The 12,692-nt window shown below is 38.4% G+C and overlaps 1 protein-coding gene across 1 annotated transcript; it reads left to right on the top strand.

The window, feature by feature from the left end:
- Positions 1 to 1,610: 1,610 nt before the first annotated feature.
- On the top strand, positions 1,611 to 11,703 carry LOC147548449 (uncharacterized). The gene is made up of 2 exons (XM_086668051.1): positions 1,611 to 4,926; positions 9,983 to 11,703. The coding sequence occupies exon 1, from the start codon at positions 1,611 to 1,613 to the stop codon at positions 3,339 to 3,341; it is 1,731 nt and encodes a 576-aa protein (XP_086524177.1). The 3' UTR covers positions 3,342 to 4,926; positions 9,983 to 11,703.
- The last annotated feature ends 989 nt before the right edge of the window (positions 11,704 to 12,692 follow it).

The following is a 12,692-nucleotide window of genomic DNA, read 5'->3' as shown; positions in this document are numbered from 1 at the left end:
GTGTTTGCTTTCCTCTAGGGTCTTCGTAGTGATTCCTCGGTTTTCGATTTAAAAAAAAAAAAAAAAAAAAAAAAAAAAAAAAGTTTTTGAGAATATCCTTGGACATTGGGCTCTAGTTTATGCCCGATAGATATCGTGATAAGAGAGGTCGTTTCATCAGTAGAGAAACCCATCTAAGTAATCTTCTAGCCAATCTCTCTTTGAGTGACACTATGGGTGAAAATCTAAACCAAACCAGGGATGGAAATCCACCTATGACACTCAGGGATTACATGAACCCTACTAGAACATCTCAACCATCATGCATACAGTTACCCCACTCCACGGCTCACTTTGAGTTAAAGCCGAGCATTATCCAAATGCTCCCACTCTTTCGTGGAGTTGAGAACGAGAATCCCTACCACCATGTTAGGGATTTTGAAGAAATCTGTGGGACTATAAGATTCCCCAATATGTCTGATGAAATAGTGAAGCTTAGGTTGTTCCCTTTCTCTTTGAGAGAGAAAGCAAAATCTTGGTTGTATGCCTTACAACCTCATTCCATCACCACATGGGAAGAATTAACCAGTTTATTCCTTTTGAAATTCTTTCCCAAGCACAAAACCACCGCTTTAAGGCAAAGTCTTAATAATTTTGTGCAACAAGAAGGAGAGTCTCTCTACAATTATCTAGAGAGATTTAAAGAACTGGAACTACAGTGTCCACACCATGGTTATGAAAAGAGTAGACTAGTCCAATTTCTCTATGACGGACTAAACTATCCCACTACATCCATGGTAGAGTCATTCTGTGGTGGCGGATTTACTTATAAATCCGTCGATGACTGCATGGCGTTTCTAGAAGATCTAGCTGAGAAATCCCACCAATGGGAAACTTCTAGAGGACCTCCTACTAGGGCAAATCCTACTCCAAATAAAGGCGGCATCTATAGAGTTGATGAGTCCGAACTTAAACTCGCCGCCATGATGAGAAGGATAGAAGCCCTAGAGCTTGGTCAACCTAAGGCAGTTAAGGAGGATCCCACTCAGGTCATGAGTGTTGGAAATGAATCCATCTCTTATCCGTGCTCCGTCTGTGGAGACCCATCTCATACGGGGAATAAGTGTACCCTATTCTTTGTTTCTGACGAAAAAGAGCAAGCTAATGCTCTTTATCTAAACTCTAGGCAAGATAACCGTCAGAAATATGATCCTTACTCAAACACTTATAATCCGGGTTGGAGAAATCACCCTAATTTTGCTTGGTCCAAGGGTCAAAATCAGGGTCAGGTTAGTAGCTCCATAAACCCTCCTGGGTTTAATGCTCCTAGGAATTCTTTTGCTCAAAACCAGGGTCAATCTAGTACCCAATATCCTTCTCAAAACAATGAGTCTTTAGCAGAAACCATGAGGCAATTAGCTAAAACCCATATGGATTTTACACAACAGACCAACCAGGCTATACAACAGACCAACCAGGCTTTACAACAGACTAACCAGACTGTACAAGAGACCAACCAGGCTGTAACTAGTTTAAGAACCGAGGTAGGTCAACTTAGAGAAGCCCTTAGGCAGAGAGAACAGGGTAGGTTTCCTAGTCAACCAGAACCAAACCCAAGGGGTAAACAACCAATGGATCAAGCCAATGCAGTAACCACCCTTAGAAGTGGTAGGGTGATTGATAATAGGGTAGGAGTTCCCGAAGATAGTGAAATAGATCATGAACCGTCTTCTATGCCAACTAGTGTCCCTAGTAAAGAGCCTGAGAAGGCTCCTGAGTCTGAGGAACCGCCTGTAGTGCCTGAGCCTTACATTCCTAGAGCCCCGTATCCTCAGCGTCTCGTAGAGCCAAAGAAGAAGTCTCAGTTCGAGGAGATAATGGAAATATTTAAACAAGTCAACATTAATATTCCATTACTAGATGCAATTAAACAGATCCCAGCTTACGCTAAGTTCCTTAAGGACCTATGTACTAGAAAGCGTAAGATGAATGTGCATAAGAAGGTCTTCTTGACTCAACAAGTGAGTTCCATCATCCAGCAAAACCTCCCACCTAAGTACAAAGATCCAGGAAGCCCTACATTACCTTGCACTATAGGGGACCATAAGATCGAACGAGCTTTGTTAGATCTAGGTGCTAGTGTCAACCTTCTCCCTTACTCTGTGTACTTGCAGTTAGGTTTAGGAGAAATAAAACCTACTTCTGTAGTTCTTCAGTTGGCAGATCGGTCTGTCAGGCGACCACGTGGCATAGTAGAGGATGTTCTGATAAAAGTTGGTGAGTTTATCTTTCCTATAGATTTCATCATCTTAGATACTGAACCTATTCATGATACTCAGAGTCAAATCCCTGTCATTTTAGGTCGACCATTTTTAGCTACATCAAATGCTGTCATATACTGTAGAAGTGGTCTTTTAAGATTGTCATTTGGAAATATGACGGTGGAGATGAATATTTTTAATGCGGGACTCCATCCGGATGACATAGATGAGTTTAGTGGGTTGAACTTGGTAGAGTTATTAGTTCAAGATGGATTACCAGCGACTCAGTCGAGAGATCCCTTAGAAACTCTATTAGCCCTTTTGAGCTTAGATGAGGAGGGTATTATTAATGAGATGGATAACATGTTGGAATCTAGCTCGTGGTTGGTGTCTGAACCAATTACGTTGTCAATCGTGGAGACACAACTCCCACCGGGTGAACCCATTGTTAATTCTGAGGAGACTTTTGTGCCCCTTTTGGAGGAGCAAAAAGTCGAGGTTGTGTTATCTTCGACGTCGACACCTTCATCCCATTTTTATGTGGATAAACTTGAGAGTCAATCAACCAAAGATGATGAGTCATGGCTACTTGACTTGTTGAATGAGACCATTAGCTCACTTGACTTAGGTGAAGATCTAGATGCCTTTAAGGACCCTGCTTACATTGGGATAAGAGAGAGTATAGAGGGTTTATCTAAACCGACTTTTGAGGACTTAGAGTCGGATGGCCGAGGTATTCCTTTGGAAGTACCCAACATACCTGTTTTGGAAACCGCTAGTCTAAGTATAGACGTCTTTGATAGTCCTCAAGATCCTCTTGCATTGTATCCATCGGGAGCATGTTGGGAAGTTTGTGCAATCTCTCACTTGGTTTCTCCTCCCTACAGAGATCCTTTCTATCAGGACTATAGTTCTGCTAGTCCATTGCCAAACTTAACGACTTTATTGTCGTCTAAGTTTGGGGATTCTTACCTGATCACGATGGTCTCACGGGTACTGCAACATATTTACACAAGTGTGAGACTATCATTCACTAATCACTTCGTGTCTTGGGTAGATCCTCAGATGTTTCGCCTATTGGTTTATGGAGATGTTACTTAAGGGTTGTTGAATCATCTGTATCGTCTGGCTGAAGACGTTAAACTTAGCGCTTTCTGGGAGGCAACCCATGCATAGGACTTCCAAATCTGGTAACATCTTTCCTTACATCCTATTATTTTTGCATAGTCTTCAGAACATTGAGGACAATGTTCGGTTTAAGTTTGGGGATAGGGGATTGAATTTTTAGTCCTTATTTCAAAAATTCAAAAGGGTTCAAAATTTTAATTTTTGGATTGAAAATGTCAGTCTAGTTGTTTTTGCTTGTTAATAGTTATAGAGTCTAGTTTGTCAGACTATCCGTTTGCTAAAGGTTTTTCCATGAATTTCGAGTCTTGAAGTTGTCTGTGCACTAGCCATGTGAGTGTTAGATAGGTGAAGAGTAGACTTTTCTGAGAGAACTTAATCGATCATTAGTGGAGACTTAACCTATGTGAGATTCTGAGCCTTTCTTATTGTTTTGAGTGATTTCTTCTGAGCTAATTCTGAGTAGAGTGAAGAGCTACTCAACCTCGCAATTTCGAAAGAAGAACTCATTTGATCTCCTGAGTTCAAATTTTACAACCACTAGGGATGTCATCAGGAAGTAAACCCTTCTCTTGTAGTCTGAGAAACTTGAAAACAGTGTCAACTAGAGGAAGATAGAAATCCATATAACCCTGAGAATAAGGCATGAAGCAAAGTGGAGAGAATTATACCCAAGGAAAGTGTTAAGAAAGAAGTATTTGTATTTTGAGTATAGTACCAGAAAAGTGTAAAGAAAAAAAAAAAAAAAAAAAAAAAAAAAAAAAAAAAGAAAAAAAAAAAAAAAAAAAAAAAAAGAAAAGAAAGGAAAAAAATGTTTGTTTAGTTTAAGTGTTTATCCTTTGAAGAAATTCTTGAAGATTTAAAGACGTTGAGTTCTCAGGGGTTCTAGTCATATCATCATTAGTGTCTATCGACCTCTAGGAAGCATTGTTAGATAGTAGATCAGGTGAGAAGAGTTGGTAAGCTTCCCCATTCCGTATTAGTGGTTGTTTCCTTTCTATGAGATTAGTCATTTACCAAAAATTTAGTCCGTTTGTTGTAATGTGTTGAGTTTTCTTCATACTCATACTCGCACATTGAGTGAACCATTTCTGAGTGAATTTAATTTTTGAGTGTATGACCGTGAGGCAACAGTCGAGGCGAAATGTATCGAGAAAGTAACCAAAGTCTTGTCTGGTCTGAACCGAAATGATACTCATATTGGCTGGTCACGTGCACTTCAGGTCTTGATTACTAGTGAAGGAATTCTTAGCATTTGTATGGTTTGATCGACTTAGATTTCATTTCTATTAACTTTTGAAAATTTACCGGATAAACATTTTTGGTCCATGTCATATTTAGACCCTTCTGGATTTTTGAAATTTTAGAATTTTGTGGGTATATTCACTGCAAACCCTCACGAGACAAAACTCGTCCTCTTGGGTAACCTAGAGGTTTAACGGCTTGTTGCACGTGCTAAGTGCAATCGTGATTCCCTGCGAAAGTGGTGAATTGGCTGTGGTTTTATTTTTCTATTTTTGCTCGAGGACTAGCAAAATCTAAGTTTGGGGATGTTTGATGAGTCATGAAAATGCCTCATCTGAATATCTTAATTTAGACTAGTTAGTCTAATTCGAGCTGTTACTCTGATGTTTTGTTTGTGTTTCCTTGCTCAGGTACCTTTTTCAGAGTTATGTGTGCAAAACGGATAAAAGTCGGAGAAATGCAGACTAGGGGTATTTTGGTCATTTTGTGATTCTGATCTCATGATCAGTATTAGTGCTCGGATGGAAAGTAGAGTCCAAGACGAACCCGTAGGCGAAAACGGAAGTCAAATCGGAGTCCGGATGAGTAAGATAGAGCTAGTCAAAGTTCGAGTCAAATTTGGTGGACCAAGAGTCAAGAAGGACACGTGGTGCGCATCGAGCAAAGTAATCGGAGGAACAAGAAACAAAGTGGGCTACTTTCGGTTTCATCAGAGGTACACCGAGCTTTAAACCGAGTTTGATGACGTCAGCTGACGTCATCATCATCTCCTTCTTCCTTTTATAACCGAGAGCTGTTTAATTTCGAAAAGGAGATTTTTTTTCAAAATTAAAACCGAGATGGAAAGAGTAACAACAAGAAAGAAGGAAAGAGGATAATGTAAAGATAGAAGGAAGGAAAGAGTGGTGGAAGATCTTTGATCCTTTCATCTTCTCGGCTGGAAGGATAGAGAGAGAAAGAGTTTTTTTTAGAAACCGAGAAAGAAAAAGGAAAGAATAAGATAGAGAGAAGGAAAGTTAGAGAGAGAGGGGATACTCGGGCTATATGAGAAACAGGAGGTTGGAGTTGATCATCATCTCCTCACGGCTAGAACAGAGAGCTGCTCACGGTTAGAAACAGGACCTCACACCTGAGAACCATCCTTGTTTGTATCTTTTCTTCTTCTTCTTGTTCTGTAATTTTTAGTGAGAGAAAGAAACAGAGAGAGAAGAAACAGAGAGAAAGAAACAGAGAGAAAGAAACTGAGAGTGAGAGGATTGTATTCCAATTCGTTATTTAATATAATCTCCATTTTCAATTGGGTTGGTGTTAGTGTTTTCAATTGAAATAAGAAATAGAGAGAGAAACAGTAAAGAAAAAAAGAGAGAGAGAGAGATTTTCTAAGGAAGAAGAAGACCTCGTTTGGTTTGAAGTTCTGCTGGAAAATAGTTTTCTCACAGTGCTGGAAAAGTATTTTCCTTAAGGGACTGTTTGGCTGCCAAAGGGAAAATCAGCGAGAAAATTGGTGATTTCTTATCCAATTCTTTTTCTTTCTCTAATGTTATTATTTCTCATTTATCCCACCATTATTATGATCTCTTTAGTCATGTGTAGCTAATCTTATTACTTAGAGTTAGGATGAAATCTTGATTATGTATGAGTATGTGGCCTCTTTAACACAACATCTTAAATGAGTTATAATGTTACCAAGTTTAAATTCCTCACACTTCACTCATGATATCTCTTTCATTAGTTATTCTTACATTTTGATGTTTCATATTTAGACTTAAAGTCTTTAATGGTTCATGCTTAGGGTTTGATAGCTAATAGTTAAGTTTCTTGTGTGAATGTGTTGGATTTAACGTACAAGTTGCATATAAGGTTTTAACAAATATAATATTCCGAGGTTGGAGCAAGTGGCTACCAATTCTCGAGTTATAAAAAAGATTTGAGTTATTAGGTCATAATACCTACATATTAAGTGGGATTCCGAAACTCTAGGTTGTTTCCTCTACAAGTTTCTTGATTATTTACTTATTCATTATTTAAGTAGTTTAGTAACTTTAGTATTTCATCACAAAATCAAAATCTGAAGAAAATCCGAATTAGTTATAGGAGTTAGAATAGATTGACTTAGTCTCTGAGGAACGAACCGGTCTTACCGGAATTATTACTTGACGCCCGTATACTTGCGGGTGGAGACCTATTTAGGAAACTTTCTAGGCCCATCAGTTTCTATGTTAATGACTTCGTTCTCAATATTCGTAATATAGAGACCGTTGTATAACTTAGCACTAGTATAAAACATTTCACCTTTATATAAAGAACAACGCTGGTTTTTTTATTAATAGGTGATATCCCTCTTTGTCTAACTCTGAGACAGAGATAATGTTTCTAGAAATAGAGGGTACATAATAGCAATTATGAAGTTCTAAAATTAGACCAGTTTCTAAAGGTAGACTGAATGTTCCTACAGCTTTCGCAGCAACCGTTGCTCTATTTGCTACTCGTAGGACAAGCTTCGTTGCATATAAATACTTGATTCCCTTAAGGCCCTGCACATCAGAAATGATATGAGCACCACATCCGGTATCGAATACCCAGGATTGAGAATCAAATGTATTTGCTAAGTTAACTTCGATAACATAGATACCTTGGTCGTAACCATGAGTTCCTTCCTTCTTCCCTTTGTTCTTCTGAATCAGTTGAAGTTCTTTCTTTGATCCAGACATTCCAATGCCACTCCGGATTGCCTTGGAAGTCCCGTACTTCCTCAACCGTGATTTATTTCGGGACATGTCCCTTAATCGACGGATGATTGTGTGCGCATCCATTTTCCTGAATCTCTTTTGAAGATTAGGCTCCATGGTGGCCAACATAAGGCAAGTTACTGAAACTGATTTCATCCGGATACTTTTGGCCTGCTTTTGTTCCTCAACCTTTGAGTTCGCAGTTATCCTTAGAATAGGGGTATCCAGTACGCTTTCTTTGTTTGTAGACTTGAGAACAATTCTCAATCTCTTTTCCCAATCAAGGAAGTTATCCATGTTCAATTTGTCTTCATCGAGGATTGAACATAGGTTGAAAAGATTGATTTTCGCCATAGTAAAACTACATGAAACAGAAAAAGGATTTTGCTAAGTATTACATTCGATAATTTTTGCAAAAAGTCCTAAGTTTTTGCCACATTATTCAAGATAAAACGTGTCCCTGGATGAATAATGCGATTCCGAGATCCCATCTCTTAAGGACTAACGGACTAGGGCCCTGCCCTTAATTCCCATTGATTTAGGTGAGTGAACACTTTCACTGATCATACCATATGATTCTCGGTTGATGGATTACATGTTTGGTGTAAAATTCATCCTTTTGCCTCGAGTATCCAAGACTCTCTTGTTGATCTCGTTAAGTAGAACCATTTAGACATGTAGGCCTCTTCTATAGGCCTACCCACAATGTCCCAAGGTAGAGGAGGTACTCTGCGAAGGCCGACCCACCTTCCCCGAACAAGGGCGCAAGGAGTGTCTTAATTTGGATAGGCACTATACTCAAAATTACTTTTAGGGACATTTACGCGAGTCTGACGTTTGTTTTAGTGAACTAATTAGCCTAACTAACATCCACGACATAAAGCGTAAAAAGAAAGTAAATGCGCGCGAGAAAGTAAATCAAGCACGTATGGATCCTAGTATGGCCCCTAACCTAGAAGATCTAATCTCCTTTGGTTTGCTTCTTGTTTCGCCTTTTAGTTCGTCTAGATCTCCATCTTTGAACCTCCATTGATTTCTCCCCCACGCCTTTGGATTTCCTCATTGAGTTTCTTCAATGGCCTCATAAACCCTAAACTCTAATTACAAGACTCAAACGATTCGCAGATCATGTAAACTTGAAATTAAAATTATTACAAATTATGCACTCATTCGTGCTTAAAACAAGAATAAGAAATAAATTCTATGGCCATACTAGTTTCCGCATTCACATCACATGCAATCATATAATATATTTCAAGGCTAACAATTATATATGCATGTATATCCGGGAGATACTCTTGTCGACATCCATATGTCATGTACGGACCTTAAGTCTACATCAAAGGATTAGACTAATGGTGCGTCTTGGTTTGATTTTAAAATCCGATTTTAAAGAGAAATTCCGTTTGGGCCTTGAATGACCCGGGTTAATTTCGGAAATATTTGGATTGGAATCGGGAGAAAATTTGGATAAAACTCCCACTCGAATAATGGTCCCTTTTCGTGGTCCGAAAAGCCTTGAAAAAACCCGCGACAAGTCCTAGACAAGTCCCGGCCCAAGCCCAAAAAAGGGGCTCGGACAAGTTCGTGTCCGGACACGAGCAATCAACTTGATCTCCCACCTTGTTGTATAGCTAGCACACCAATGGTGGTTGGAAGAAGAACTCCTTTCTTCTTGACTAGATAGATAGTTAATGGGAATTAGCTCACTTTCTCCTCTCTACTTGATATGGTAGAGTAAGAAAGCTTAGAGAGAAATTCCACACATTATTCTAAAAGTGTTTATATAGAACCCTAATGAGAATACACCTCCTCAAAGGTTTCCTAAAACACCCTTTAGAATAAGATTTAAGGAAATAGTCGAAAATAACATCTAATGATATTTTCTCAATTCCATAATGAGGAGGTGTCAAAACACCACGAAATTTTTCATGAATACTACTGGATATGTCAGAAATCTCCCCTCAAAATTTCAGCCCAATCCGAGCCCTAGAAGTGCCCGAATCGGCTAAGGCCCAAAAACCCTATTTTTGGTCTTTTCGTACTATCTTTGCCTAATTCCTTTTTAGGCCTATGAGATATGTTTATGGGACATTCCCGTTGTTATATCTCACTCCCACTAGTCATATCCTAGATCAATTTGACACTCTTATGTGTAACCCGTTGTAGGATCCGATCGAAGTTAGCCGCGAATTACTTCGTAATTCGACGATCGTAGTTGGTCTCTAGCTACAACTCTACGATCCCTAAATCAATCGGACTTGATGATCTTCCACATCAATTGTCCTATCCGACAAATTGTTCGCATTGTCACCTTGGTCGAAGGACATCTCCTTCAACTCCTTCACTTAGGGAATGTCATTTCTGAAAAGGGCATTGAAGTAGATAAAGCAAAAGTTGAGTTGATAAAAAGCCTCCCAATCCCTAAAACGGTCAAAAATATTCGATCATTTTTAGGACATGCTGGATTTTATCGACGGCTTATTAAAGATTTCAGTAAGATATCTAGACCTCTTTGTAATCTTTTGGCAAAAGAGAACAAATTTGTCTTTGATGGTCTTTGCTTTGAAGCCTTTGAAAAACTTAAGCTTTTGCTTACTTCAACCCCTATTGTCCAACCTCCCAACTGGAGTACTTGATGAGACATGAAAATGTCCCATCTGAATCTCTTAACTCGGGCTAGTTAGTCCATTTAGAGCAGTTACTCTAATGAATTGTGTGTTTCTTTTGTCTAGGTGTCTTTTACAGAATTGAACGCAGAAAACGGATAAAATCGGGAGAAAGGCACTTGAGGGCATTTTGGTCATTTGGAGGTTATGGTATTCTGGAAATTTTAGTACTCGATTGAAAAGTAGTGTCCAAGATGAACCCAACGGCGAAAGCGGAAGTCGAATCGGAGTTCGGAGGATAAAACTAGAGCAGGTCAAAGTTTGGGTCAAGGACTGTTGACCAAGGTCAGCATGAGGCTTCTCGATACACGTGGCGGACGACCAACTGCGAGAGAGAATTTTTGGTATGTTGGTGGGCTTAGCGAGACGACATTTCGGATTTTCGGGACAGCGTTGGGCGTTAGTCATGGGTCTGATTTAACGTGAGGCAATTTAAAACCATAGCCAGAAATGATCCAGCGGCTGGTATCATTTGACGGACGCATGGCGTCATCAGCAAAGGTAGCTGCACCTTCATTTACCCAGCCGCGATACACATTATCAATGCTCCCTGCCACGCAACAGCTAGGCAATGGCTGCCTCCACCCGTTTTAATTGGGTATTACCCAATTTAATGGGAAATCCCATTAAATCTCTCTTTCTCTCGTCCTTATCCTTTAATTATTCACCAAAAAAAACAGAGAGAGAGAGAGAGGAAAGGCTATCCTCATCATCTCCTCTCTTTCTATAGATTTATTTCTATAGAAAGAAAACCAAGAATTAGAAAGAGATTATAAACAAGAAGGAAATAAAGAGAAAGAAAGATGGAGATATTTGGAGCTAGAGAGAGAAAATAATGCAAGGATGGGAGTTGTTCATTATGTAGCAAGCTGGAATAGAGATTGTCAAAAATATCACAAAGAGATTAATTTCTCTTAAAACAAAGAAGATAGAAAGAAATCAGGAAGGTTAGAGAATATATTGTTCCTGTTATATCATGAAATATCATGGCTGGATTCTCTAGAGATTAATAGAGAGAGAAGGAAGGAAAGATGAGCAAGATGATTTTTCTAAACATGGAAAGAGAGAGAGATTTTATTATTTAGAGAGAGAGAAAATTCTGAAATCTTTAAAGAGAGAAAGAATGAGAACATAAAATCAAGAGAAGGATTGAAGGAGTTGGAGTTATTGTTAAAAGATTTGAATCTATAGAGAGGGAGCTCGGCTGGAATAATCTTCTATACTGTTAGAGATTTTATTATATCTAGAGAGAGAAAGGAAATGAAGAATCAAGAGGGATTGATTGAGATATTCTAAACAGAGAAGATGGCAAGAAGGATATAAGATATGATTTCGGCTGAGGCATCTTTGATGGAGAAGATATATTCAAAGATTATAGTTGGAACGAGTTTCTCTTATAAATACAGAGACAGAGAACATCATAAGATCATCTCATCTTTGGGGGATCATCTCTCTAGCTCAATTAGAACAGAAAATCAGAGAGAGAGTGAAGGGGAAGTACAGAGATCATACCATATCATTTATCATCTATCTTCTTTTCATCTTATGTTTTCTTTTCCTTTTGTGAGAGAAGTGAGAAACAGAGAGTGAGGCAGAAATGTGATTTTGAGATTCAGAGAGAAATAGAGAGAGAGAGAGAATTGTAGAGAGGGAAAGAGAATTATTTTCTTAATCTTATACAATTTCTTTCTTCAATTTGTTTAGTGTTGATCTTCTGGGTTCAATCAAATAGTATAGCTTCTCTTGAAAACAAATTAAAATCAAAACAGAGAGAGGAAAATAAATGGAGAAGAAGACCATGTTTGGAATACTGCTGGAAAATCGTTTTACTTAGGGTGCGTTTGGCTGCCATAAGAAAACCAGTGAGAAAAGTTCTGTCTTCCTTCCATTTTCTCTTATTCTCCATAATTAATCTTGTACTATGATTAGCTAACCATCTCTAATCTAGGGTTCATGGTGAAACCATATATGATCTTTTAGAAACATAAGTTATTTGGTTAATTCTCCTAATGTGCTTCAATGTTTAAATTGTTTTAATTTGTCAAGTCAATTATCTTTTCACTATCTATGCTTTTAGGTTTGATGTATCGTGCTTAGGTTAAATCCTTTGACGATACATACTTATTGATTGATAGATAGTAGTTTAGAAATTCATTTTTTAAATAAGACAATTACAAATTCATGAGTTAAAAACCGATTTTATCGAAAACATCTCCCGGAATTAGGATAGTTCATTATCCGAAATTTTGAGTTATAAAACGAGAGAGTTAGTCAGTTGATCTCGTGTGTTTAAAAGTAAGTTATTCGGTGGATTCCAAAAACCCTAGGTCATCTCCCCCCATTTGAGTTCCTTGTATCATTATTTGTTTTATTATTTTGTTCTATATTATTTTATCACCAAAACCACAAAACCAATTTTCAAACAAAACTGTATGATTTCTAAGTTTTAGAATAGATTTCACTTAGTCTCTGAGGAACGAACCGGTCTTACCGGAAATTATTACAACTTGACACCCGTGCACTTGCGGGTGTAGACCTATTTAGGGTAACCTTCTAGGCCCATCAGTACTCCATGCCAGTAGGACGTTGAATGATGCACAACTAAACTACTCTACCACTGAAAAAGAGTTGTTAGTTGTAGTATATGCCCTAGAGAAGTTCAGATCATATCTCGTTGGGTCTAA

The sequence above is a fragment of the Eschscholzia californica genome, unplaced genomic scaffold, assembly GCF_041429995.1.
Source record: "Eschscholzia californica isolate CP2 unplaced genomic scaffold, dmEscCali1.0.p SCAF_3, whole genome shotgun sequence".
NCBI lineage: Eukaryota > Viridiplantae > Streptophyta > Magnoliopsida > Ranunculales > Papaveraceae > Eschscholzia > Eschscholzia californica.
This window is presented reverse-complemented; position numbering and strand designations above follow the sequence as displayed.